The 26,521-nt window shown below is 55.7% G+C and overlaps 3 protein-coding genes across 5 annotated transcripts; 1 reads left to right on the top strand and 2 right to left on the bottom strand.

Annotated features, from left to right (window-relative positions):
• Positions 1–1,072: 1,072 nt before the first annotated feature.
• MRPL12 (mitochondrial ribosomal protein L12) lies at positions 1,073–7,015 on the bottom strand. The gene is made up of 5 exons (XM_065415353.1): positions 6,942–7,015; positions 6,436–6,622; positions 5,782–5,862; positions 5,152–5,289; positions 1,073–1,427 (listed from the first exon to the last, which is right to left on the bottom strand). Exons 1-5 carry the CDS (start codon positions 7,013–7,015, stop codon positions 1,311–1,313), a joined length of 597 nt encoding a protein of 198 aa, XP_065271425.1. The 3' UTR covers positions 1,073–1,310.
• Positions 7,016–7,678: 663 nt separating this feature from the next.
• Positions 7,679–11,256, top strand: LOC135888483 (methyltransferase-like 26 B). The gene is made up of 6 exons (XM_065416288.1): positions 7,679–7,961; positions 9,315–9,474; positions 9,754–9,813; positions 10,303–10,370; positions 10,796–10,874; positions 11,194–11,256. Exons 1-6 carry the CDS (start codon positions 7,768–7,770, stop codon positions 11,254–11,256), a joined length of 624 nt encoding a protein of 207 aa, XP_065272360.1. The 5' UTR covers positions 7,679–7,767.
• Positions 11,257–12,358: 1,102 nt separating this feature from the next.
• On the bottom strand, positions 12,359–26,387 carry HGS (hepatocyte growth factor-regulated tyrosine kinase substrate). Of its 3 annotated transcripts, none has more exons than XM_065415349.1 (21): positions 26,307–26,387; positions 23,694–23,778; positions 23,210–23,285; positions 22,456–22,548; positions 19,801–19,924; positions 18,866–18,918; positions 18,195–18,263; positions 17,840–17,964; positions 17,341–17,419; positions 17,123–17,221; positions 16,586–16,681; positions 16,138–16,176; positions 15,906–16,049; positions 15,490–15,703; positions 15,062–15,234; positions 14,684–14,824; positions 14,423–14,600; positions 14,211–14,344; positions 13,809–13,925; positions 13,384–13,479; positions 12,359–12,640 (listed from the first exon to the last, which is right to left on the bottom strand). In XM_065415349.1, exons 1-21 carry the CDS (start codon positions 26,341–26,343, stop codon positions 12,527–12,529), a joined length of 2,286 nt encoding a protein of 761 aa, XP_065271421.1. In that variant the 5' UTR covers positions 26,344–26,387; the 3' UTR covers positions 12,359–12,526. The 3 variants fall into 3 exon arrangements, with proteins under 3 accessions (XP_065271421.1, XP_065271422.1, XP_065271423.1); XM_065415350.1 differs by having other exon boundaries at positions 15,490–15,700; XM_065415351.1 differs by lacking the exon at positions 17,123–17,221.
• Positions 26,388–26,521: the final 134 nt, after the last annotated feature.

The following is a 26,521-nucleotide window of genomic DNA, read 5'->3' as shown; positions in this document are numbered from 1 at the left end:
TGAAGGTGGCCAGAAGTGGCTGGGATTAGTCAATGACACTGGAGAGGGAGGGTCATGGAAACAAGGTGCTGGCCTGGGTTCAGGGGGACTTTCCCACAGGCTCTAGCTCCCTGCGTCCCGAGCCAACCCCCACATTTATATGCACCGAGCCAACCACCCCCACAGCTCCTGCAGACTTTGTTACTAGCTGCACTATTGCACAAGCACCCAGAGGTACATGGGCATGTGCCACTGGTATCAAGGCCATTGGCTTAGGCCACAGCTACACTAGCGCTTATGTCAGCAAAACTTTTGTTGCTCAGGCCTGTGGAAAAAAACACGCCCCCGAGCAACATAAGTTTTGCTGGCATAAGCATGGGTGTGCACAGCGCTATGTCAGCAGGAGATGCTCTCCTACTGCTCATTGAGCTGGTCTTATTGTGTTGACAGCAGAGCTCTCTCCCATCAGCATAACGTAGCTACACAAGCGCTCTTACAGCAGCAGAGCTGTGCCTCGGTAAGCTTGTAAGTATAGTCATGGCCTTAGTTTGGGCTGGCAAATCCTCCCTCCAAGTACACAGCAGTCACCTGCGACAGACAGGTGCCCACCCCTCACAGCAGCCGTCAGCTGAGCAGAACGGAGTCCAAGCTTCCATGCTGTTCAGACGCCCATGAGGGAGGAGAATCCACCCCAACCCGAACATCACCCTGCAAGAAAAATACCCCTTCCCTCAGCTCCTCTGGGCCACATCCATTCACCTGTATATAATTAGCCACGGCTTAGTTTGAGATTGTCTGAGTTGCAGTGAAAGGTCAAACCAGTGCATTAGCACAGGACACTCCTCCCCCCCCCATACCGAAGGCACCTGGGAAGATACCATTGGAAGGAGGGGGACAGGAAAAAGAGTAGATACATGGGTGAAAATATCAATGACCACAGGCCAGCAACAGGCCTGTTGGGTGGCACAAAGCCACATGGGCTGGCGCACGGGTGCACTCCACCCCTAGGCAGCTCTGCTGGCTGGCGTGCACAGTCTGGTGAGTGGTTTCAGGGAGGACTGGTCTTTTACACATCACTGGTTCACAGACTTTCCCCCACACACACCTTTTTAATAGATTCAGAGTTCATTATGGTGCTGGTACAAATGTCAGCCCCTCCCCCGAACACACCCCACTGGCGGAGTGCCATCCTAACAGAGCAAAGCCCACTGCAGAAAAGCAGGGCAGATCTCAGCCCTCTGGAAATGCACAGGAACCCTGCGACAGTCAGTGGAGAGGTGCCCCACACGGGCAGGAGGTACATTAGTCCCTCAGCCATGAGAGTGGGCCATCTACTCCAGAACCACGGTCCCTCCTGCTCCCTCCAGTGCTGCTTTGATCTTCTCTGCTTCCTCTTTGGATACATTGGCCTTGATTTCCTGTGGAAGTGACTCTACCAGTTTCTTTGCCTGAGAGAGAGAGAGAGAGAGAGAGAGAGAGACACAGACAGGAACTAGCTGTTTTCACTAACTAGATTAATAGATTTTAAAGCCATAGGGGACCATTAGCATCACCTATGTCCTATATAACCTAGGCCAGAGAACCACCCCGAATAATCTCTGCATCAAGCCCATCACTTCTGTTTGAACCACAGCATCTCTTTCAGAAAGTCTTTCAGTCTTGGTTTAAGCATTTCAAGCAATAGAGAATCCATTAACCATTGGAACAGCTTACCTAGGGACGTTATCCCCACCTTGTTTTTAGTCTGAATTTGCCTACCTTCGTTTTCCAGCCATTGGATGTTGTTCTGCCTTTTTCTGCTAGACAGGAGAGCTGTCTGCAACCAGACATCTCTGCCACTTATGGGTACTTGACTGCGATCGAGTCATTGCTACACCTTCTCTTGGTGAAACCAAATACACTGGGCCTCTTTAGTCTTTCACTTTAAGGCAAGTTTTTCAGACCTCAGATCATACTTGTATCTCTTTTCCAAACCCTTTCCAATTTGCCAACAATCTTTTTGAAGTGTGGACACCCAGAAATGGACAGTAATGGGATCACTAAAGCTGTTTACAGAGGTAATGCCACCTCCTTGCTCCTGATTGATATTCTCCACTTAATACATCCAAGAGTTCATCCTCTACAGTAATGAATTGGGAGCTCACGTCCAACTGATTTTCTACCATGATTCTTAAGCTCTTTTCAAAGTTACCGCTTTCCATGACATGGTCTCCCATCTTATAATCATAACGTGCACTTTGATCCTAGATGTATGACCCTGGATTAGGCGATGTAAAAATGCATGTGATGACTATGAAGCTGAATTTTAATAATGTATTAATATTGTATGTTGAGCTGGTTATTGGGGTGGTATTTTCCTGTATGAATATATTGGGTTAGAGACAAGGTAGGTAAGGCACTATCTTTTATTGGACCAACTTCTGTTGGTGGAAAGTACAAGTGTTGAGCTACACAGAGCTCTTCTTTAGGTCTGGGAAGGAGGCAGAGTGGCTTGGTTTAAGTATTTCTACAGGCAGGAAGAGGACATGGCCCAGGACAGTCAGGTAGGAATTGTTAATGGACAATGCCAAAACAATTGGTTCAAATGAATCTTGCTTGATCCCCTGCTGAGCCTACAGAACAGGGGTGGCCAGAAGGGCCAAAGTCCATCAACAAGACGAAGACGAAGACCTCCCAGAGGGTTACTAAGAGCACTGCCCCGGGGGAGCCGGGGAAGCTGGATACAGGAACTAGCAGGAGGGGGGAGAGAAAAGGAGAGAGGTCAGAAGAAGCCATGGCTACATTCAGACCTTCCAGTGGCACAGCTGTACCACTACCGCTGCGCTGCTGGAAGGTCTCCCATGTAGCTGCTCTAGGCTAGTGGAAGCAGCTCTCCCGCCGGCACAATCAAACCACCCCCAACAAGTATCAGAGGGGTAGCTGTGTTAGTCTGAATCTGTAAAAAGCAACAGAGGGTCCTGTGGCACCTTTAAGACTAACAGAAGTATTGGGACATCTGAAGAAGTGAGGTTCTTACCCACGAAAGCTTATGCTCCAATACTTCTGTTAGTCTTAAAGGTGCCACAGGACCCTCTGTTGCACCCCCAACAAGTGGCGGTAGCTGTGTTGGGGAGAGAGCGTCTCCTGCCAACATAGCGCTGTCCACACTGGCACTTTCGTTGATGAAAAGTATGTCAGTCAGGGATAGTTTTTTTTCCCCACACCCTGACTGACAGAAGTGCTAGTGTAGACATAGCCAGATACGTCACCACTATGGGATGGCAGGATTTTAGGTAAGATACACATATGTGTAGGCTAGCTGCTGTTTTAAAAACACTTTTTTCTAATGTTTTGCTCCTACTGCTTCTTTCCCAGTCAGAACAGAAATATTTGTTATATATTTCTACCTTTTCTATGTCCTGATAGTTGTTACCACCCTTGCCTCATATTGAGCCTAGACCACAGATACTAAAGATGGCCTGCAGAACAGAAACCATCCCTGCTCCTAAGGGTGTGAGAAACCCAGAATGAGACAACAGTCTCCTCTGAGAGGACAGAGTGCCCTGCCACAGACACGTGTATGCAGGGAAGCAGGCCAGGACTGGAATTTCAGCTTACAAAGAGGCTGGTGAATGAGAGGGATACATCCCTGAGTAACTCTGAATTAAGAAAACTCCTTGGAGAGAAGCCATTGCTGGACTGAATCCAGCTGCAATGAGAAGCCCTAGCTAGTCCAGAGAGCCCTGCAGGGGATCTTAGGAATAAATTGTGGCAATGCCTGCTGGGGAGAGTGCACCTGGGTACAATGTGTGGTGATGCCAATTTACTGCATCCACAGGCATTGGTGACTGAAAACACCTTGAAAACAACAAGGTTATTCAGGAAGTCCATACTGCTGTTGCACCAGAAAGCCAGTGTCAAGTAGAGGAAGAGGAAGTGAACTTCTATTTTACTCTGTTTGTCAATGTGGATGGACACCTGTATGAAGTGGATGGACGCGTGCAATTCCCTGTAAATCATGGAGAAAGTTCAGATGATTTGCTATTGAAGGGTTCTGCCAAGATCTGCATACAGTTCACAGAACGTGAGAGAGGAGAAGTTTGCTTTTCTGCTGTGGCTCTCTGCAAGCCTGCCTGAGATGCTGAAGAGGGAGCTGAAGGAAGACAATCTAATCGCACATCAGTAAATGCAGTCTCTAAATCTTTCATTGCTTCAGTGCTTGTTAAATGCCGCTGGTTTGGCCAATTTAAACAGGTCTGCAGAACTATTTCCACCTCCAGTATACACAAGCAACATCAGAAGAGTTTAAGATAAATAAGCTCCGACTCGAATATGAACTGTTCTGACAACTCTGTCTTTGGACTCTGAGGCCCTGACTTTTCACATGTTCAGTAAAAAATGCTTTACATGGCTTGTTTAACCTGTGCCTGTAAGTTAAGCTGTTTGATTGGGATTTCCTGTACTTAATAGGTTAAATAAACTCTTCTGCTGTTAAAGGGGAAAAAAAAAAAAAAAAAAAAAAAAGTCTTCCTCCCATGGCCCCTCCTCTCTTGCAGATTCCATGTGGGACTCAGCCGCTCTCACATGGTTAGGGTTAGGTTTTTGCTGCCCCCATCTGGTGAGAATGTGCATTATTGCCTCTAGAAACCAACCACCCAGAAGTCCTGGGAAGAAGGGACACTTGTTTTGAAGGAATCAATGGAGACAAGCGGGTGCAGACACTTTGGCTACATCTACACTATAGCCCAGATTCATGCGGAGATCGATCCACTGGCAGGTCTAGTGAAGACCCATCAAATCAACAGCAGATCACTTTCCAGTCGATCCCTGTACTCTACCCTCAACGAGAAGAGTAAGGTAAGTCGACTGGAAAGTTTCTCCCATTGACCTCCCACGGTAACTCGACCTAAGGTACGTAGCCGGGGTCGACTTATCATGGTAGTGTGGACACAGCCTTCCTGTTGGGAGGCCTCATGCTCAGTCCCCATGCACTTGGGACACCGCTGTGCACTGGAAAGGGAGCCCAAGGACACGGAGGAATCCAAGCTGCTATTCTGAAGTACAGCCAATGTCTCCGTTTTAAAAAGCACCTTTGAAAATAGTTTGGGCAGAGGCTCAGAGCTTTCAGCACAGCCCCAGGGAGATGCTGCTCAAGCAGTGACCAAGATCATACAGGCAGAGGTAAGTGCTCACCTGGACAAGGTTCAGCCCCTGTATGCAGTTCTTCACTTCCTTGATCAGTTTTACTTTTTCCACAGCATTCACCTCAGTCAGCTTGACAGTGAAATGAGTTTTTTCCTGCTTCTTGGGGGCCTCTTCTTCTTCTGCTACCTGGAACCAACACAAGCCTAGTGAGGCCAAGTATAGCAGCATTCAGGACCCTTCCGCCCTGCCACACACAGGATGTGACAAACAGCCCCTTCTGGCCAACTGGGGAACTCACCTCACTGCAAACCTGCAGAGGGGCACAGCACTCGCACAGAGAAAGATGCTCCGAGATTGATAGGCAGCTATATAAACTTCTACCAACACTCCAGTTCCTTGTCTAGAATCACCACAGGTATAAAGACCCCTAGGAGAACCTGGAGTAGGTCTTTTTGTGGATACAGACTAACACGGCTGCTACTCTGAAACCTGGAGTAGGTCTGTTTAGCTCAGAACCAACCTTCAGAATCACAGGTGGGGCATTTTTGGACTCACTAGAACTAAATTTGCCAAAGTACAAGGTTAAACCAATGCCCATCTTCCTAGACTGCGCTTCCCTTCCCCTGGCATTTGTCCAGGGGCAAGGAGGAGGACCCTAGCAGAGCACCTGGGAGTTACCTGACTGGCTGACTGCATTGCAGGTGGTGGCATCATTCCACCCATCGGCATCAGCCCCATGTCCTGGATCTTCAGTGTCTTCTGCAGAAGACAACAAAGTGTAAACAACAGTACTTCAAGCCTACCCTGTGTTCCCAGCAAGGAGAGGGACAACCATAGAACACTCCAGCCATAGACAAAGGGCAGAGGAACAGCTCCATTCTGTGCCCTGACAATCGACCACCCCAGTATCCTGCCTTCCCCCCACGCCTTGGGAGCACGCATGCCCCAACTTAGTACAGCCCAGTCCATCTACCCTGCCCAACTATACAAAGTGGGGCACTTTCCAGAGGTTACATGTGGGGGGGAGGGATCACATGCCCTCCCCCCAATTTCTGCCAGGGTTTGCTAGCTGGGCCTCCTTCCTGTGCCGCAGCTCCTGGAGCTGGCCAGCTGCAGCCACAGGGAGAGGCAGCAGCAAACAACTGGGAGCTCCATGGAGGAGCTGGTGAGGGGAAGAGGAGAGACTTGCAGGGGGCAGGGGAGAGAGATGGGACTCAAGCTGTTGGGGGGGCAAATTTTTAATTTGTGCCCCCCCCCAAGCAGGTACCAGTCGCGAGCCCCTGATAGGGAGAGGCAGAGTCTGACCAGGCAGCCTGCCCAAGTCCTGCCCACCTTCAGCAACTCATTGAGGTCCGAGATCTCCAGCAGTGTCAAGCTAGCGATGTCCTGCACCAGCTGCTGGATCTTGGGGGGATATTCCTTAGGGGCATTATCTAAGGGGGCGCTGGCCAGGGCTTCTGCCCTTCGCGGGCAGCCGGTCCTCAGCATCCTCACAGCACAGACTCCCGGCAGCGGCTGCCTGTCGATGGAAAGAGAGGCTCGGTCAGGCCCGGCGGGCTCTAGCCAGGCCCGGGAGGTGCCCCGGGCACAGCCCCGCTCAGCTCGCGGCTGCAGAGACCGATCTGGGGAGCCCCGCGCAGACCCCCTCCCCCGGGAACGGGCCGTGCCGGGCTCGCAGCCCGAGCCTCGAGAGCTGGGCGGCGGGACCCGCAGGCCCGAGCAGGGCTGCACGCCAGCAGGGGGCGCCCGCCCGCCCGCCGCCGGCCCGGGATTGCCCCAGGGCCGCGCGCAGGGACCGGCCGCTCGGGGCTCCCGCGGGGACGGGGCGGCCCCGGTACCGGAGCAGCAGGCGGGCGGCGGCCCGGAGCCCCCTCAGGCAGGGCCCCGCCACGGGGCGGGCGGCGGGCAGCATGGCGGCGCCGGCACCGAGCACGCTGGGTCCCGGCAGCAGGAAGGAGACGCCCGGCCTCGGAGGCGGGCTGCAGCAGGCGAAGGACGCGGCAGCGGCGCTCTGCCCCCCAGTCTCTATGGTCGCAGGGGCGCTCTAGCCCTGCCCAGGCCATGTTACTGGCAAAGGGTGACAGTCTAGCCTCCGCCTCCCACGTCTCTATGGCTCAGGCAGGTCACCCTCCAGCGGGCGCTAAATCCTCCGAGCCCAGCATGCACCGCTTCCGCAACAAGGGCAACTTTATCGGCAGTGGCCGCGGAGGCGCAGACAGGGGCGGGGCCTGTGCGAGGGGCGGGGCCAGGACGCCTGGGTTCCATGCCCTGCTGTGTGACCTGGGGCTCTGTGGGGAATGAGGCCCAGGCAGGCGTGGGGTTGAGGGCCCTGCCCTCGGGCTCGGGGCTGTGCCAGGGGACACGCTGCCTTGGGCAGCATTCCCAGCCGCCTGGCCGGGGTCGAAGAGACACGCTGAGGCCCTGAACCGTGGCTGTAGGGCTGGGGCCTCGACACCCTGCTGGCCTCCCGTGGCTGGAGGAACCACACGGGCCTTTCCCACCTAAGCGTCTCTCCCGGGGACAAGCGTCACTCAGTAATCTTCTTTGCCTTAATAAATGTAGGCTGGGCCATCTGTGAGGAGAGCCAGCCCTGTCAGGCAGGAGCAGAAATCCAGGCAGCACCATTCTAGTGGCAGCCTCAAGACCTGTGGTCAGTGGCAGAAGATGCTGGTGTCTCCCATGGCAGAGAGGAATAAGGAGCTGATCCTGGAGGTACTGGCTGACTACATGGATAATACAAGCCAAGCCTTTGGGCTGGAGCTGGCCTCTGGGACTGGGCAACATGTGGTGCATTTTGCCCAAGCCCTGCCTAATGTCACCTGGCAGCCTTCAGAAATCAGCCCGTCTGCCCATGAGAGGTACGTCTTGTGTCTGGTCCTTCCAGGAGCCCTGGGCAGAGGCAGGGACAGCACCCCACAGCATGAAAGCTGCTCGTGTCCCCAGCCTGGCTGCTGACAGGCTGCTGACTGCTTCCCACGGGGAAGGATTTGGGGAGTTGAGGATTTCACTCTCATGGTGGTGGGGCTGCTTACAGCTCCAATCACGGACACAGTGGGGAGTCTGTAATGAGGAGCAGAAAGTGCCCTGACCTGCTGTTCCCACAGCATTGCCAGGTCCCTTCCCCAGCCCACAGGAGGGGTAGGCCCCAGCTCTCAAACACTGCCACTTCAGTCAGTGACAACAGGAGTCTGTCAGTGTTCAGCAGGGGATTGTGCTCACTTTGCCTTTGGAAATTGCGCAAACCCTGCCAAGTCCTTCTAGGCTGTTCAGGCTTAGGCTAATCAGAACATATAACACCTGCATCGGGGAGGGGGAGGGGAACATGCCATCTTGCAGTGACTCCCACCCCCATGGGCTTGTAACAGCTTTCATTAGGGTGACACTTATAGTGGCCCCAGCACAGGACAAATTCCAAGGGCAAGGAGCCACATCTGTAGAGCTGGGGGGCTTAGGCTGCATGGCCCACCTCACTTGCAATTCTCCTGCAGCCCTATCCCTCCTCTTGCACTCCATTGGAGGCAGCTGCCATGCTGGGTACTTCTTGGTCCAGGCATCAGTGCTTACAGCACAACAGGGAGAGGGATGGTGTTTGCCCATGATCTGGGTGAGAGCAGCCAGATGCATCCCCTACAAGGCCTCACTTCCTGCCCCGTTCTGGCTTTTAATGGAGGGGGAAGGGTCTAGCTCGGGGTCAGCAACCTTTCAGAAGTGGTGTGCCGAGTCTTCATTTATTCACTCTGATTTAAGGTTTCACGTGCCAGTAATACATTTTAATGTTTTTAGAAGGTCTTTTTCTATAAGTCTATAATATATAACCAAACTATTGTTGTATGTGAAGTAAATAAGCTTTTTAAAATGTTTAAGAAGCTTCATTTAAAATTAAATTAAAATGCAGAGCCGCCCGGACTGGTGGCCAGGACCAGGCAGTGTGAGTGCCACTGAAAATCAGCTTGCGTGCCATAGGTTGCCTACCCCTGGTCTAGCTGAATGCACCTCTTCCCCCCCTGGAATCGGCAAGACAGCCACTGCCTGTGCTGCAGGGTGATGCTGGCAGTACTGTGGCCCTGGCAGTAGCTAAATGGATCCCAGCCTGGCACCTCAGGGCAGCTCCTGCAGCATCCCCCATTATGAGAGCAGGCAGCAGCCCCTGTCTGGGTGCAGTGCAGCACCACCAGCAGCCTCTCCCGGTTTACCTGTCTCTCTCCCTCCAGCATCTCTGCCTACATCAGAGCCACCAAGGTGCAGAACGTGAAGAAGCCACTGGCCATTGACGTTTCTCAGCCCTGGGACCAGTGGGCAGGCTTGAGCCAGGGCCGCTGCAATGTCATCGTCATCATCAACCTGCTGCACTTCCTTGCCCAAGGCCTGGAGGTGTGCATGTGTGGACAAACTGAGCCCTGCAGGGAACATGGGGGCGCCACAGCAAGCAACCCTTGTGAGAAAGACATCCTTCCTCCCACTGGCGGAAGGAACCTGTGGCCCTTTCAGGCCTGCACCCCGCACCGCCCCAAGGGATTATTGCTCGGGAGGAGCAGGGCTGGCACCTTGTCCTGCTCCTACTGGGATATGGGGCAGGCCCTGGCCTGGGCTCACCTCCCCCCCCCCCCCCCCCAGTGCCCACCTGGATGACATCCTGCCTTTGCATTGCAGGGACTATTCCAGGGTGTGGGCCAGCTGCTGAACCCCGGGGGAGTTTGCCTGATCTATGGGGTAAGTATGAAGAATAGAATCTCAACCAACAACCTCTGCCCCCTCCCACCTCCCCACCCAAGCAGCAGGAGGGCATTAGGTCTTCCCAGGAATCTGAAACCCAAGACCCCTTTGTGAACCACCAGAGCGGTCTTGGGATCCCTGCACGGTCTCCAGGAGCCTGTGTTTTCCCTCCCCACACAGGACAGGCTGTGCAATCTGCTGAGCAACATATGGGGATGCGGGTCCCCAGAGCTCTGCCCAGCTCCTCCAGCGAGGGGGCAGGCACCGGCTGGTACTGTCCTAGCCCACACCGTATTACATTTTACCCCTCCTGTGGCCCTGCCTGCTGGATCTAGCAATGCCATGTCCAGACCCCATGGGAGAGGCTTGAAATCAAATAAAGCCTAGGGGTTAAACACCCATCAGCTGCTGCCACCACCTCCTCAGGGCACGGAAGTGGGACTGGGAAGGGCAAGGAGTGACTCTGACTGCACTTTGTGCCCACAGCCCTTTGCCATCAATGGGATCATCAGCCCTGAGTGCAACGTGGAGCTGGAGGAGAAGCTCCAGGAGAGGTGAGGTGTGCCCCAGGGGCTGAATTCTTCCCAGGGGCTCCAGCAATTCTGCAGTGTGGTAGTTAGGTGCTGGCCTGCCCTGTGGAAGCCCTGAAGGGGCCAAATCTGCATCCAGCCCACAGGCGATGGGCTCTAGACTGGACACATCACGTCCTGTTCCCAGGTGCAACTGTCTCCCCCACCTGGGAGAGCACAAGTCACCTGTGGCAGCTTCCCCAGGACGAGCTCCCACTTACAGGCACAGGCTGTGCTCGGCGGGAGGCTCTTCCCCAGGCAGCATCCCGGGAGCTCATCACCTGGCAACAGCCGGGGATGAGCAGAGCTCAGCCCCACCCCTTGGAAAGTCCAGGGCAGCCATATCCACCCCAGAGCCCGGCACGCTGCTCTGTGCCTCTCCAGCCTTCTGTTGGTTTTTTGACTGGCAGGAATCCAGCCTGGGGGCTGCGGGATGTGGAGGAGCTGCGGCAGCTGGCCACCCTCAACGCACTGCGCCTCGAGCGCATGGTAAGGTTCAGTGTGGTGTGGGAAACAGGCAGGTTTCAAGGCTTGGGGCTAAGCTGCAGGGAGCCTAGAAGCTACTGAATATTAGTTCCTATGAAAACGAGGGGCTGGCAGCATGAGCAGGCAGTGGCAAACTTTCTCCAGCCACAGCGCTGCAGCTGCCCCCAGGCCCCACACCCAGCCCACTGCGCTTTAGCCCCCCTCCAAACACACAGCTCTACTCCAGCCCTGCAGCTCACGCCTGGAGGCCTTGGTCGCTGCTCTAAAGCCCTTTAGAAGCCTGGTTGTTCTGCACCTTAATGCTTGTTTTCCTCATTGCCAGCTGGAAATGCCAGAATACACCAAATGCCTGATTTTTCGGAGGAGGGAGCTGGAGATGGCGTAGGCCCAGCTGGGCTGCAGGATGTTTGAGCATGGCTGCCTGAAGCCAATGGGATACGCACATCCAAGAATAAATGCTTTTAAATTAATCCGTCTCTGCCGTGGGCTGAGAGTAGCTGCTCCCTGGGGCCTGCACTGAGGCCAGCAGCCTAGGAGTGGTGAGCAGTGCATCCAAGTCCCTGCAGAGCGAGAGTCCCAGGCAGCCCAGGCTGGGATCCTCCTTCCCTTCGGGCTGACCCTGTCTGCTCTTTGCTTGGCACCGAGGGCATCAACAGTGGAGCACGTTACAGCCCTGCTTCACTGCCTGCCAAGCAGCCTTCCACCAAACCCCTCTGCAGTGGCCCTGCTCTCGCAGGAACAGCAGCACCAGGGCCCGCCTAGGCCCTAGGGCAGAGCCAGCACCAGGCCCAGAGCAACAGCTCTTTAAATACATTTTATTGTCACTGTTTCCATCCTGGCTACTCCACCACTACGTATGAGAGATGAGTGTTCAGAAAGCAGGGAGGGCCCAGGCTCCCAAGGAGGGGTGGAGGATATGGGCATAGGGCATGCGGCAGGGCCTGAGATCCCAGGAGCATAGAATGCAAGCACAGGGCCAGGCTCCCATGGAGGGGCAGGGGATCAGGGTGGGGGGTGCAGGTTGTGGTGAGGGGCAGAGGAGCCAGCCATGGTGCACACTGCAGAGAGGGATAGTAGCAGAGGCTGTGCTCTGTGCACAGGGGCAGCTCTGCATCAGATCTCCTTGCCCCATTTGTTCTAGGGTCAGGGCAGCAGCAAGCTTAGGGCATGTTTAAGGCTCTCGCCTGCTGCAGAGCAGGGAAGGGAGTCCCTGGCCTGTGGCATTAGTGCTCACATTCCTGGAGCTCTTCTCAGGGCTGACTCACAGTCACCATCCTGCGCACACAGCCCGGGGGGGAAGCCCAGCAGCCAGGCTGCAGCCTCTGCCTTGCGGAAGTCTCTTCCTGAAGGGCCAAGTGCCCATTCGTTCTCCACCTGTCGGGGGGGTGGGGGGGTTCACAACTTCCAGCAATCATGACACGTTTCAGCCGGGGGGGACAGGGCAGGGAAAAAGCCTCAGGGAGCCAGAGCAGCAGGGAGGTCCCTGCCAGGCCAGGAGGGTGCATGCCAGCTGGTGGGGCCCCAGGGTCCCACCCCCCCTTGAGCAGGGCCGTTCCACAGGGAAGGGGGTGGGGAAGAGACAGAAATGGCTAGTTAAGTACATAAGTGACTCCTGCAGACAATAGTGTTACACTGGGCAGCCCCCCTCGCCGAGATCAGTCGAATGAGATGAGCTGGGCCTCGCCACTGCCCTGGGCCTGCTGTACCTGCGACGGGGCCTGCTGAGGCTGCTGCTGCTGCTGCTGGGGGGGCCCTGCAGGGGGGGGCATCTGGAACAGACAAACTGTTTGTTAAGAGGCAGTTCTTGCTTGGTACCCCCCTCCCCCAAACCTTACCCAGAGGGCTGCTGGAGGTGGCACAGGGCCACAGCTGGTCACTCCCACCCATGCCCAACCCCTAGGTGAATACACCTTTTTTTTTTTTTTTTTTTTTAATGGAGATATCCCATCTCCTAGAACTGGAAGGGACCTTGAAAGGTCATCGAGTCCAGCCCCCTGCCTTCACTAGCAGGACCAAGTACTGATTTTGCCCCAGATCCCTAAATGGCCCCCTGAAGGATTAAACTCATAATCCTGGGTTTAGCAGGCCAATGCTCAAACCACTGAGCTATCCCTCCCCCCTTAATGGAGATATCCTACCTCCTAGAACTGGAAGGGACCTTGAAAGGTCATTGAGTCCAGCCCCCTGCCTTCACCAGCAGGACCAAGTACTGATTTTGCCCCAGATCCCTAAGTGGCCCCCTCAAGGATTGAACTCACAACCCTGGGTTTAGCAGGCCAATGCTCAAACCACTGAGCTATCCCTCCCCCCGCCCCCATCTTTCTAAGATCCACATGGATCTGGAGGTCTCAGCGCCCTACATGGGGGAGGCAGGGCCACAGCCAAGGCTCCTGGCGAGAAGGGTGCTGGTGGGGGGGGGGTATCAGGGCAGTTTGTGACCGACCGCCTGGGGAGGGAGCTGAAGTGAGGGTGACGAGGAGACGCTGGGTTCGTGCAGGGCTGGCAGACTCACCTGCTGATACATGGGCTGCTGTCCCGAGAGGTAAGTCTGCTGGGGTGGCAGGCTGCTCAGAGCCGGCTCCTGCCCAGGAAGGGTCGACATGAGGCCCTAGAGCGGGGGCAGGGGAGAGCAATCAGACCGGACGCCAGACCTCTGCCCCTTACCGAGGGGGCAAAGACCCCCGAGCTCCCAGCCAGGCCCAGTGGGCTCACGCTGCCAGGGACCTGGGGCCCAGAACAGCAACAGTGAAGGGCCAGGGTAGGTCTCCTACATGGGTAAAGGGGATACAGAAAATCCAGCCCTATCGCCCTTCCCCCAGCAGGGGCCCCATTTACCCTCACTCCCTGGCTGGTGAGCAGCCTCCACAGCAACCAACACCCATCCCCAAGCCAGGTTGCAAGAGGGCACCGAGCCGTTCACCCTTGGTGGGTGCTCACCTGCATGTTGTAGGGCTGGTACCCCATGGAGACAGACTGGCTCCCCATGTAGCCCATGGTGCCAGACTGGGGGGCCTGCGAGATGGCAGGGATGCTCTGTGACTGGGAGGCAGCGTTCTATGGGGAAGAGCACAGGGTGAGCCTGGGGCACCCCAAGCAGCCACACAGCTCTCCCCCAACACCCTCAGGGTCCAGGGAGCAGCTGGCTCCACCCATCCCACAGGGGACACTAGGGGAGACCCAGGCAATCTGGGACCGATCCCCACCCCCACTGTGCAGCAGGGGATCCCAAGGGCCTGGGAGGGGACATCCTGTGCCACCCACTGCAGAGTCCCGTGTTCCAGATTTACCGCAAGTCCGACGCACTACGGGCAAGGGGGACCCAGCGCTCTGCTCACTTGCCTGGTAGCCCTGCGTCGGAGTCGGCTGATATGAGGAGTAGGCTGGGTTGGTGGTGGGAACCACCTGCCCTTGCGGCGCTGCCTGCCCGCCTCCTGCTCCTGCCTGGTACACGTAGGCATTCACCATGTTGGGATCTGGAGCAGAGAGGGCACAGTGAGGGGACTGCTGCTGCATTCCAGCCCTGCCTACCTCTGCTTGGCCCAGGCTCTCACCTGCCCCTGCAACAGGCATCGGTGCGTAGGGGCCAGTGCTGCCTGGAGCTGGCTGGTTCATGTACACACTGTGCATGGGAGAGCCCTCCACCGAGCCTGCGGGGCTGAAGGTGCCTGGGAAGCTGGTGGGACCGGATGGCTGGTAGATCACCCCTCCTGCTGCTGGCATGGCCTGGAGCTGCAAAAAGGAGAGAGCGTGAAGGAAGGGGAGAGTTCTGGGGTGAGTGCTCATGGGAGGGCTCCCTGGCATGGCTGCTGTACCTGGGCATAGGGCAGAGAGAAAGCTGGCATCTGGGCTCTCATCTGGATGGTCTGCTTTTGCTGCTCCAGGCGCATCTGCCTCTCCTTTTCCTGCTCCTGCAGCCGCTGGATGGCCAACTGCCGCTGCATCTCCAGGTACTCCTGCAGGGAGCGGCACCACCACACACATTAGGAGCCTGGCCATGCAGCTCATACACCAAGGCCAGCCCCAGAGACTCCACCCGCTCCACAGAATAGTGCTGCCTCCAGCCACCCAACAGCAGCCCAGCCCAGGGCACAAGCTGGAACAGCTGCCAGGGCCACCAGCAACCCCTGGGAATGGCCCTGGCACGACACCTGCCCTCTATGAGGCACCTGGAAAAGGCTTCCCTGTCTCACCTGCTTCTTCTGTCTCATGATCTCCAACTTCTGTGCCAGCTGGATTTGGCGCTGGCGCTCTGCCTCCTCGGCCGCCCGGCGCAGCTTCTCGCGGTGCTCGTCCCGCAGAGCATTCAGGGCCCCGCGAGCATCCCGGATCTGTGCCAGCTTGTCCTGCAGGCCCTCATAGTACACTGGGGAGAGAAATGCAGCATCAGGCTCCTGCAGGGCAAGGCAGCATCCAGGCCTGCTATCTGCTGAGCTCACCCAGCCCTGAGCACTGCTGCCTCCAGATAGAGCAGGTGGCCCCCAGCCAGACCTGAGATGGGGTATGCTCCTCCACAGAGACCCCCCCAGGCAGTCTCCACACAGTCCCAGAGAGCTGCTCACAAGCCACTGGCAGGGAGCAGTCGTGTCCTGCCCCGGGGAATGGAGCAGAAGCCACCTACGCCTGCGCTCGTCCAGCTGGTTGAGCAACTCCAGCAGCTGGGGATGCATGTTGTTGATGGACTGGAAGAGGGAGAGCACGGCTGAGTCGTTGGTGATGCTGCGGCCCCGCATGTGGTTGCTCTTCATACGGTTGACGAAGGTGGTGACGGCATTCTGCAGAGCCTTCAGGAACTGCTCGTGATTCTCCTCGGACTCCCCATTCTGGTACTGCTGCTGGAGACACAGGGCAGCACAGTTAGCCCCTGAGCCCCAGCCTCTCGGGAGTGGGGATCCACAACCCACACCTAGACCGGAGCCGGACTTGTGCTTTATCACCGGGGCGAGGCTGGTGCCAGGCAATTCCCAGGGAGCACTGATTCAAACCGACCCCGCCAGACCTCAGAGAGATGGGTGCGAGACCGGGCCCCTATCTTACCTCCACGACACCGAGCGGGATGGGATGAGCTTCCCCAGGCTGGGCGGCTGGCTCTGAGAGCGACAGTGGAGCAGACGGGGTGGGGCTCTTGCGAACCTCCTCCTGCTTCTTCTCCCAGTAGTTACGGTTCAGGTACCGAGCCAGCTGCCGGGAAAAGCAGAGGTAGAAGATCGGCGCCAAAGCCTGACTGGGAACCAGCCTACGCTTGTGCCAGAAGGGCCTGTGTCCTTACCTCGGGGTCGATGTCCTCAGCCAGTGGAGCAGAGGAGTTCTGGGGAGAAAGAGAGGAGGGGGGACGTCAGATCTTAGAGACACACGGGGACTCCGCAGCCCACTTCACAACTCACTGCTATGACAGGTACCCTGCCCAGACCTGTGCATATCCTGCCACCCAGAGCCAGGCAACAGCAGGAGTGCAGAACTGGGAGGGACAGCGGGCACTTCTTTCTTCCTTCGGCCAGGTGGTGGTTCGCTTCCTGTCCATGCAGCAGAGGAATAGCGCGCCCAGTGTTTAGAGCAGGGTCTCCTGGGTGCCCCCAGCACAGCAGTGTTTTCAGGAAGGGACTGAACAGCGCCATGTTCTCACGGCTTTAGTTCCCTCCGAACAAGGATTTGCCAGTGACCTGGCAAAGAGATCTGGGGCTGGGGGCGCTGATCCAACAGGGCAGCGGAGCACTTACCACAGGGGAGGAGTAGAGGGTGCTGACTGGGGGTGCGGACGAGGTGACAGGCGTGGGCTCAGCCTTCGGGTACACGGAGTAGGTCGTTTTCTGTCTCTGCAGAGGGAGGTACAAGATCAGCCCTGAGAACTGTCCAGCTCAACAGCACGAGACGAGCCTGGCTTGGAGGGTGAGGCACCTTGCATGGGCCAGGCCCAGCCACTGCACATTCACTAGCCTTTGGGAGGCAGAAGCTGCTAGTGTCTACATGGGGCCTGCACAGCTAACAACTGCCAGGCCCTGCCCCACAGGCAGGATCAGCACCAGCCCTCACTATCCTGGTGAAAGAGACCCTCACCCCAGATCCATGGGAGGGGTTAGACCTGCAGCGCAGCGCAGCACCCCCCTCGACCCACTATGCACCAGGGAAGGGCTCCGTCCAGCCCAGGGCTGGGGACCTGCTGGTGCTGGTGCAAAGCCCACAGCAGTAAACCTGCCAGAGGCTTGGGGAGCATCCAGGCAGTGCTCCCTCACGCAGCCCTAGAGCTGGGTACAAACCATCCTCTCCTTCTCCTCGGCCTCCGACTGCGAGAGGGCGATGGCCAGCTGGAGCTCCTCCTCCTCCTGGAGGGCCGTCTCGTCACGCTTCGGGGGCAGCTGCAGATGGAGAGGGGGCTGCTCAGTGGGACGGTGAGCAGGAGGAGAAGGGAACCACTGGGGCTACCCCTGCCTGCAGCCCAGCTCGCCCCTGGCAGGCGGGACAGCCAGCCACTTACCTGGGACTGCTGAGAAAGGGGGCTGGTCAGGTACTCGGGTGGCAGCTCAGTGGTGGCAGCAGTTTTGCCCTCAGCTTTCCTACAATCAGACAGAGGTGACAGTAGAGACCAGGGCCTACAGGCAGCATTCCTGAGCCCTGCCTGGCCCCATGCTGCCCCAGCCCCAGCAAGGGCCATGGCCCTACTCCACCCCAGCCCCAACGAGGAGCACAGCTCCCAGCTAGCAGTCAGTGGATGGGGGCAATGGAGGCAGCAGAGCCAGGCCTTGGCATCAGCTGTACACTCCCATCGTTGAGTGGCATCTCCTGAATCCCTCCGGTCTCCAAAGGGGCAGCTCTCCTGCCAGGCTGCCCAGCCCCTGGGGACCCGACTCAGAGAGGCTCCAGTACACGGGGCTGAGGTGACCCTTCCTTGCTCCAGAAGGCCAGCCCCATGCCCACCGCCAGCCCCCGCCGCTCCAACCCACGTGCGGTGTGCAGAACCCCCTGGAGATACTGACTTGTTGAGGTGCTCGTAGCAGGGCTCACACACCCGCACCTCCTTCTCAATGCCAAACTTGGGGATGGTGGAGTACTTGGAGGAGCACTTTCCACAGAAGATCTGCCCACAGGCCCGGCAGTGATGCTGCAAAGAGAGGGACGAGGTCAGCCTTGGCAGCTGGCACTAGGGGGCACCCTCCCAATACCAGGGCTGTGCCCCTCCATGCCCATTGCACAGGGTGCTTGCTGACCCCCTTCCCCTAAAGCTCAGCTTCCCAGCCAAGCCCACACTGCGGGGCAAAGGAGGAGGAGACCAAGTCCCCAGCAGTGTCATGCAGGGAAGGGAACTAAAGAGGAATAAGCAGCAGCACCCACCTTGCGGGTCACGACCCCAAACTGCACTCGACATCGGTGACACTCTTCAGCATCCACCCAGTCAGGAGCCTGCCACAGAGCACAGAAACCTGCGTAAGGAAAGGACCAGGGCCTAGCACCCAGAGCCCTGACGCTGGCTCCAGAGGGCCTCTCGGGCTGCCACCCTGGAGCTCCCACTGGCTAGCCCAAGCCAGGCCATTCCCTGGAGTGGGGAGACCCCTGCAGCAGGAGGCCCTCTCCCCTGCAAGTCTGCTCCGGCAGCCACTGGCCACAGAAGTGAGTCACGGTCGGATGCCCCAGTGCTGAGCCAGGGACGCCCTAGCGTGCTGGGCAGGCTGTGCTGCTGGAGGAGTCCTTGGCAAGCCACAGGACTGGGAGGCTGCCCTCATATGGGATTACTGATCCCTACGTGCTCGGTGTTGGCTCCCTGCCAGGGCAGGTCCAGGGGATTCTGCACTTCCTTTCCTGAACTGTCTCTCCCGCCCCAGGGCTGGCTGCACCCCGGTGAGGTGTATAGAATCCAGGCAGTTGTACAACACACGGAAGGCGCTTTGGGATTCTGGGATTTAATGTTATTTGACCACCAGTTGAAGGGTCGGATAGAAATGACAGCAGCAGCCCCCTCTGTAATGCCAGAGCTCCTCTCCACCGCTCTGCACTGGGGAGCTCACCCTTTCTGCAGCAAACATGGCATCGCTCTCCTTGAATTCTGGGAACACATGACCTGCAGGAAGAGTGGAACAACATCTCATTGTAAAGTGGGAACCCACCAGACTGGAGGCAGTGGTGCCTAGTGCTCAGAGCTGGGGACAGAGGCAGGGCTCCTGGGTTCTAGTCCCTGCTTTGCCATCTGTGCAGGAGTTCTAAGCAATCACTTAACCTGAGCCATGTCACCTGCCTCACAGGGGAGCTGGGAGAGCAAGTGTCCGTACATCGGTGATCAGATCCTAGGGCATCCCTCTGCTCCCAGGTCTGGCTCAAGTCTACTCCGAATGCAGAGCACAACCCCGGCCACATACACTCAGACTAGGCAACTGGGGCCCTTTGGTAAAACATATGTTGGAAGCCTGAGATCAGGGTGAGAAATGCGGCATTTCCTGCCAGGATGGGACTCCCGCAGATTCGCAGCCACTCATCCCAGGCAGAATCAGTGGCGTTAATGCCCAAAATCACAGGCACTGCCTTCCAATGCACCCAGCACTTTGGGGAAATCCAGACACACATCCAAGTTCTCAGCTGCCCACCCCAGGAATGGAGCCATTCCCAGGAGGATGTGCTCATCTACAGCAGGTTTCCTAGGAGAACATTCCAGCTCTGGCTTCCAGGGACTTCTGCCAAACCACATCATTCCTAGTGGGCTGCAGGGCCAGGGTGAAGCAGCCATCTGGTGGAGGCCGCTCTGCAACAGGAACTGGATTCAAGTCACCCCAACAGGTCCATCAGGTAGCAGGGAGGCCACTGTGTGTAAACCCGTCTGTACCAGCCCTTCTCCCACACCTGGCTGGCACTGCTGCCTGCTCCCTGCCCTCCCATGGCTCATCCTCTGTGCTTGGCTGTCAGCGCAATGGGAGACTCACCTGCCCCTTTTTCCCCACTGAGTCCTTACCTTCCACCTTCATGATCTGGTAGGTGTCCTGCACCACCTTGTACTTGGGCTCGTTGCGGAAGGCGTGAGCCCAGGCCTGGATCAGGTACAGGATCTTATTGCGAACGTTCACTTCCACTTGTCTCTGCACAGAGGGGAAAGCATCTGAGCCCAGCACGGGCTGTTGTGGGGGCTCTTTGTGATACTCACCCTCCGCTGTGTCCTGGTGAGACACGCATACCGTGGAGTGAGGGGCCAACACGAAACAGGCCAGCAAGGTGCTGCTCACAGTGAGAGCAGGAGACCGGGGAGGACTCGCCCCACTCACATAAGGCACCGACCAATGGAAGAGCACTTTATTAAAGGCAAATGCAGTGGCCCACTTAGCCCCCTCCCCTAACAGGATGACTGAACGCCACTCAAGAAAAGAACATGGGACTAAAATCCTTCGGACCAAGGTGTTCCCCAGGGCAGCCTGGAGAATGGGATCCTTCTCCAAAGCACCTTGATTGCACCCCACTTGCCCCCAGGGGCCTTTCCTAGTTGCTCCCCTTCTATGCAGGCCAGGCTAATTTCTCGGGGTATCCAAGCGTCCTCGATTCACTCCCACCAGCAGGAACCGTCACCATGCAGTCACAACAATTCATGAGAATGACTAATCACGTCTCATTAGTCACAACCTGCCTCAGCTCTGGGTCCCAGCATCCCTCAGCTCACAGACACTAACTCCAGTTCACAACCCCACCCCGTCAGGAACACTCTAAACATACCCCAGGCAACAGGAGGAATTCCTGACCTTCAACAGGCAGGAGGGCCTGAGCTGCAGCTCCGGAAGCTGCAAGCAGCTCCGCACAGCCTGCTTCAGTCTGAACCAGCCTCCAAGAGGGGCCCTGCCATCAGCTGATCATGTCATCACCAAATCACATGACTGGCTGCTCTGGAAATTCCCTCAGCAAGCAGAGACGCAGATTCCAAGCACTCTCAAGCTTCACATTCAATTGTGGGCGAGCTCAGTACAGGTTTGTAGAGACATCTGCAGCTCCGAACTCAGACAGACCTGAGAGGAGCCTGCACCACAAAGAGAGTGACGACAGAACCCCCACAGCCAAGGGGCCACCCAAGTTACTTCAGCAGCAGTCAGGGATTCAGAAGAGTGAAAGTCCCTAAAGAAATGAGCAAGAATGCACCTCGGGCATTTAGGGAGCTCTGACCACAGCTCACATAAGAACCTGAGCAGAATCAGAGACTGTTGATCTGATCCTATATTTGGGAAGCTCAATACCTACCACAAAGCCCCTCTGAGCAGTCCATGAGCCTGCATTCAGTGTGGTGTCAGTCACTAGAGAGGCAGTGACTGTGACATAACAGATGCTTTACATTAGCAACCCACGGAGCCCAGGGTACACAATGAGTGCCTGGCCAGACAGAAAGCACCCTTGAGGAGAGACTGCCCCAGGGCTCAAATGGACCGACTCAGAGCCCCTCATTTGCACAGGTCTGGGGAACCCCAAGCGTATAAGCACACGCCCTCCCCCCCCAGCATAGACAGTACGCTCAAGCCGCACTGAACTCTAGGATACCAGGGCTGCCCGAAAACCAGCCTCCGCCACCTGACTTAGTGGCTGCCATTGTAAATCAAGAGAAGCCAGGCTCAAGGCAGCAGGTACTAGGTCAGGCCAGAGCTAGCTGAACTAGGCCAGAGTCTTCCCCGGAAGAGGACAGTAGGAGAAGAGACCCCTTGACAGAATGAGCAACACTCACACAGGAGCTGCTAGACATGGCCAGGCACCTGCCTCGGACAGCAGCCAGTGGTAGAGGCTACAGAGGAAGGAGTAAAATCCCTTTACTGAACTCAGCTGTGTACTCCTGTCCCACTGTGTGCCTTGGAGATGGGGCAGGAGAACGTCTTCCTGTCTCTACCCCAGCTGGAGAGGCGCTTGTGCCCCGGAACGCGAGAATCAAGAGCCCACGTAAGCATCATCCCACCAGTGTCACTGAACATGTTGTTCTCATTCATACCAGCATCTAAGCTTAGTTCTGAATCTTGCTCGGCTATTGGCTTGACATCGACATCCTACAGCAGCTCGTCCCATAGATTAGTTACGCACTCAGAGTAAAGGGATTTCTTTATCCATTTTAAACTTTCCATCTCATCTTGGGTTATGGGAAGAGAGCCCACATCCCCCTCCAGCACCTCTTCCTACCAGCCTCCCCACCTTGTGTGTCTACCCCCACAGATGGGTATTTTCACTCACCTTCGCTGGCTCTGACTAAACCAAGCCCAATACCAAGGTGAGGACTTGCCATCAAATGGCCCCCAATGTGCTGCAGTGTTAGCCATCATTCCTTCCACAGCCTGACAGCAGCTTTGCTCTCATGATACTCCCTCCCCAGCAGCTGGTTCCTGGAGCTGCCCATGATGCTTCATGAGAAATTCCAAGTAACACAGACCCTGTGGTTCACCTGAGCCGTCCAGCTCGCTCCTTCTGACAGGAATTTCTACACAGGGGCTCCCCACTCTGCTTCTCCCATGTCCTCCTGCTGCCCCATTTCCAAATCCCCAAGGGCCTCTGTGTTAACAGTGACCTAGAAAGATGCTGCATTTACAGTTTCAGCACCTCCACCTTTCTCCCCCAACCCCACCCAGAGGGAAACAAGTGAGCAAGGTGCTTCTACCTTGAATAGTTCCTTCAGCTCCTCCATAGTCTGTTTATTGGCCACCTCATCATGGACTGTCTGGCCACAATTCTTGACCACAGACTCCATGACCTGCAAGGAAAAAGAACTAGATTAGATTAATACCCACAGCCCCCTACAGAGCCCAGGACCAGCAGCATGAGAGCAGAGTCGCAGCGTGGACTGCGCCTGGCTGCAGGGCACTGTAACCTGCACACAAGCCAGGGGGCACCACCTAACCCAGAGCACTTCGTGCCAACTTCAGTCAGAGAAACATCTGCTACTTCCAAAAGCCCGGCAGCATCTTGAACTGGGGGTCTTGACTTTTTGGTAATAGTAGGGTCACATTTTAATGTAGAGATATAACAAGAAACGCCCCCTAAACTTTCTGGTGGCCTTTGCCTCCCTGCCATTTAGGATCCCATAATGTTCCAATTGCAATTAAAGCAACCACCTGCTTGGTAGAGCAACAGCATGACAGGATTTCATGTCTTTTTTTAGAGGTTTAATTCAGTATGGCAGCTGGAAATAAAGAAACAGGGTCAGCAGATCACAGGCCATGGGTTGAGGCCCTCCAAGCTACAGCATCAGAGGAGGGTGAGCTCTGCACAACTGTCAGCTGCACTCCTGGGGGGACAGTTTGCATAGACTTCATTCCTCAGAGAAAAGTCTGTGGAAGAGCAAGTGTCCACCTGGGCTACATGTTACTAGAGGCCTGGAGAGACTTCACTTTGCTGGGTTGGCTTCAGGTTACCTCTAGTGCGTAGAGAGCCACATGGGGGTTCTTGTCATTGACTTTCTTCTTGATAGCACCGACTGCATATTTAGCTCTGGAAAAAGAGAGAGAGCACACACATTTTTCAGGCAGATGAGAACCTGCAGGAAGAGTCCAGCTGCCACTTAATAGTCCACCAACCCCATCCTTGCAATGGGAAAGAACACAATTTATGGCATGGGCAACTCCAGAGGCCAAGCAGAAAAAGAGGAAGACCAGTGATGTTCAAGGCCCATTTTCTCTCAGGATCCCAGGTAGAACATGAGCTGCAGCTTCCCCAGTCAGAAACGTTATCTCAAGATGCTGAATTGCATTGTCTCCTGTACCACATAAAGTAACAGCCTGGGTGGACCCGTGGGCTGACCCAGGGTGCCTAGTCCTGTGTTCTTAGCCTTCATGCAGTGAGCAGGGCAGAAAAGGATGTCAATGCTTAGAGCATGTCAGGAAGTGATATGGCACTTACTGAGTGTCTCCCTGACGAATCATATCACAGATCTGCAGGATGGATTCCCAGTCTGTCTCCAGCAGAAGCTGACTGGTAGCTTTATCTGCAAGGAATTGAAATATCCATTAGCTAGTTTGGAACTGGCCTGCCTCTGTTTCCCCCTCTCAGTTATATTCACATTGGAGATCCCACTCGGATGAGAAGTGACTCCCCGTCATCCATTCAGACCCCGAGACGCTCAGTAACTGCACAGATTCTTCGCAATCCCTGGTATTTTTGTGCTGCTAATCAGGACTGCTTGGCTCCTCCCAAGTCCCTTGAGGTTTCAAGGTGCCTCAGGTTTCAAAACCCATACAGCAAAACAAAGGTTGTTCTTAAACATCCACTCAGTGTGAATGCACTGTGGGTGAGTACAGGGTTTTTATGGTGCTCCCTCACCAAAATTAACCTGCTCCTCTGAAAATGTAAGGACTCAATTCCCAAACTTGTTACACTTCAGTCTGCAGCAAGTTTTTAGGAACAAGTTATGACCCTCCCAGCTCGGCCTATGAAGCTGCAGAAAGAGGTTCCTAGGTACTGCTAGCATAACTCAGGATTTATATTTTCTGTACCTATCTAGGTTTCTATGCGGCAGTCTTACCATCCTGTCACTGCAGCTGTCCAAGCTGATGTCCATAACCCACTAACAAACTTGGGCCTCCCCACACTCTCAATCTTTCAGTCATAGTTATTATTTTCAGGTTTGTCAAAGGAATGATTTAGACACCACACCAAGACTCTGTTCATCCCACAAAAGCTACACCCATTTTTCTAGTTAACAATATTTTATGCTTCCTGAGTGTGTCACACTCCCTGACACAGTTCTGAACCTCCCGGCCCACTCTGCTACCAGGCTGTTAGTCACGTAGCAGAACCTGATCTTTAGCAAGGTGGGTTTTCCATGATAAGGGAAAAGCACCCGGGCTAAAAGGGAGAACAAAGGGGGCAGAAACCAGAGGTCCCATTCTGCCATGAGCATCAGGAGCCACCTCCCAGCACAGTACTGGAATAACCATATACCTGCTCACAGGCAGTGTGAGAGTCAGGTGTCAGGCTTGGTTGTGGGGCAGAATGGTGAGATTCACAAAGGTGGCCCACACTGATGCATTGGCTGGAGACATCTGTTATGAAGAGCAGTGAAATAATTGATGTTGATCTTTAAATCACTGTCACGGGGCTTCAAGTGAAAAAGTGATTCCATAAGAACGGCCGTACTGGGTCAGACCAAAGGTCCATCCAGCCCAGTGTCCTGTCTACCGACAGTGGCCAATGCCAGGTGCCCCAGAGGGAGTGAACCTAACAGGTAATGATCGAGTGATCTCTCTCCTGCCATCCATCTCCACCCTCTGACAAACAGAGGCTAGGGACACCCTTCCTTACCCATCCTGGCTAATAGCCATTTATGAATTTAACTGGATAAATTCATGGAGGTTCTCTTTTAAACCCTGTTATAGTCCTAGCCTTCACAACCTCCTCAGGCAAGGAGTTCCACAGGTTGTCTGTGCACTGTGTGAAGAAGAATTTCCTTTTATTTGTTTTAAACCTGCTGCCCATTAATTTCATTTGGTGACCCCTAGTTCTTATATTATGGGAACAAGTAAATAACTTTTCCTTATTCACTTTCTCCACATCACTCATGATTTTATATACCTCTATCATATCCCCCCTTAGTCTCCTCTTTTCCAAGCTGAAAAGTCCTAGCCTCTTTAATCTCTCCTCATATGGGACCCGTTCCAAACCCTTAATCATTTTTAGTTGCCCTTCTCTGAACCTTTTCTAATGCCAGTATATCTTTTTTGAGATGAGGAGACCACATCTGTACGCAGTATTCAAGATGTGGGCATCCCATGGATTTATATAAGGGCAATAAGATATTCTCTGTCTTATTCTCTATCCCCTTTTTAATGATTCCTAACATCCTGTTTGCTTTTTTGACTGCCTCTGCACACTGCCTGGACGTCTTCAGAGAACTATCCACGATGACTCCAAGATCTGGATTCGTTGTAGCTAAATTAGCCCCCATCATATTGTATGTATAGTTGGGGTTATTTTTTCCCAATGTGCATTACTTTACATTTATCCACATTAAATTTCATTTGCCATTTTGTTGCCCAGTCACTGAGTTCTGTGAGATCTTTTTGAAGTTCTTCACAGTCTGCTTTGGTCTAACGATCCCTGTGCAGAGGGCTCTCCCGAGTGCTGGAGGACGATGGGGTGGGGAGAAGAAGCTGGTACAGAGCGAACCCCACCTTGGTCAGGCTCAGGCTAGAGAGCAGGGCCCTCGGGGTAGGTCCTGGGCCCCTCTCCCAGGGAGATGGGGGAGGGGTTCCTCAGGCCGGGCTATTGTCAGTCACCCCCAGCTAAGCCCCGCCCGCCGGAGGCTCTGAGTGACCCAGGCCCGACTCCATCGCGGCCCCGCCCAGGCGGACTCGCTGGCCCTGGGCCCCAGGCTCCGGACCCAGCCCCCCGGGCCGCACAGACCCTGCCGGGGCCGGGGGGGCTGGCGACGGGGGGGGCGAATCCCCCGGGGTCGAGGGTCAAAGGTGAAGTGCCCAGCGCCCGACTCGCGCGCACCCCGGGACCCCCCGGTACCTAGGAGCCGCTCGAAGGTGCCGCCGCCTCTGCCCATGGTGCCCCCGAAACCCGCCGACCCGGCTCCGCTCGGCTTCAGCTCGCCACAGGCCGCGCTTCCGCTTCCGCCTTCCGCTAGGGCGGGGCTTCCTCTGAACGGGTCGTGGTTGGATACCGGGAGATCAGAGAGACAGGACAACCAACCAGTGAGCGCTCAGCTCCTCTGCGGCATCCGC

This window comes from Emys orbicularis, chromosome 13 (genome assembly GCF_028017835.1).
Source record: "Emys orbicularis isolate rEmyOrb1 chromosome 13, rEmyOrb1.hap1, whole genome shotgun sequence".
Taxonomy (NCBI): Eukaryota; Metazoa; Chordata; order Testudines; family Emydidae; genus Emys; species Emys orbicularis.
This window is presented reverse-complemented; position numbering and strand designations above follow the sequence as displayed.

Coding starts and splice junctions, on each gene's coding strand:
- MRPL12 (XM_065415353.1), bottom strand. CDS start 7,015: ATGCTGCCCGCCGCCCGCCCCGTGGCGGGGCCCTGCCTGAGGGGGCTC. Junction 5,863..6,435: donor ACCTCAATGAGTTGCTGAAG/GTGGGCAGGACT, acceptor TGTCTTCTGCAG/AAGACACTGAAGATCCAGGA. Junction 1,428..5,151: donor AGGGGCTGAACCTTGTCCAG/GTGAGCACTTAC, acceptor TCTCTCTCTCAG/GCAAAGAAACTGGTAGAGTC.
- LOC135888483 (XM_065416288.1), top strand. CDS start 7,768: ATGCTGGTGTCTCCCATGGCAGAGAGGAATAAGGAGCTGATCCTGGAG. Junction 9,475..9,753: donor TCCTTGCCCAAGGCCTGGAG/GTGTGCATGTGT, acceptor TTTGCATTGCAG/GGACTATTCCAGGGTGTGGG. Junction 10,875..11,193: donor CACTGCGCCTCGAGCGCATG/GTAAGGTTCAGT, acceptor CCTCATTGCCAG/CTGGAAATGCCAGAATACAC.
- HGS (XM_065415349.1), bottom strand. CDS start 26,343: ATGGGCAGAGGCGGCGGCACCTTCGAGCGGCTCCTAG. Junction 17,222..17,340: donor CCCTTTCTCAGCAGTCCCAG/GTAAGTGGCTGG, acceptor CTCCATCTGCAG/CTGCCCCCGAAGCGTGACGA. Junction 16,682..17,122: donor CCGAGGAGAAGGAGAGGATG/GTTTGTACCCAG, acceptor CTCCCTCTGCAG/AGACAGAAAACGACCTACTC.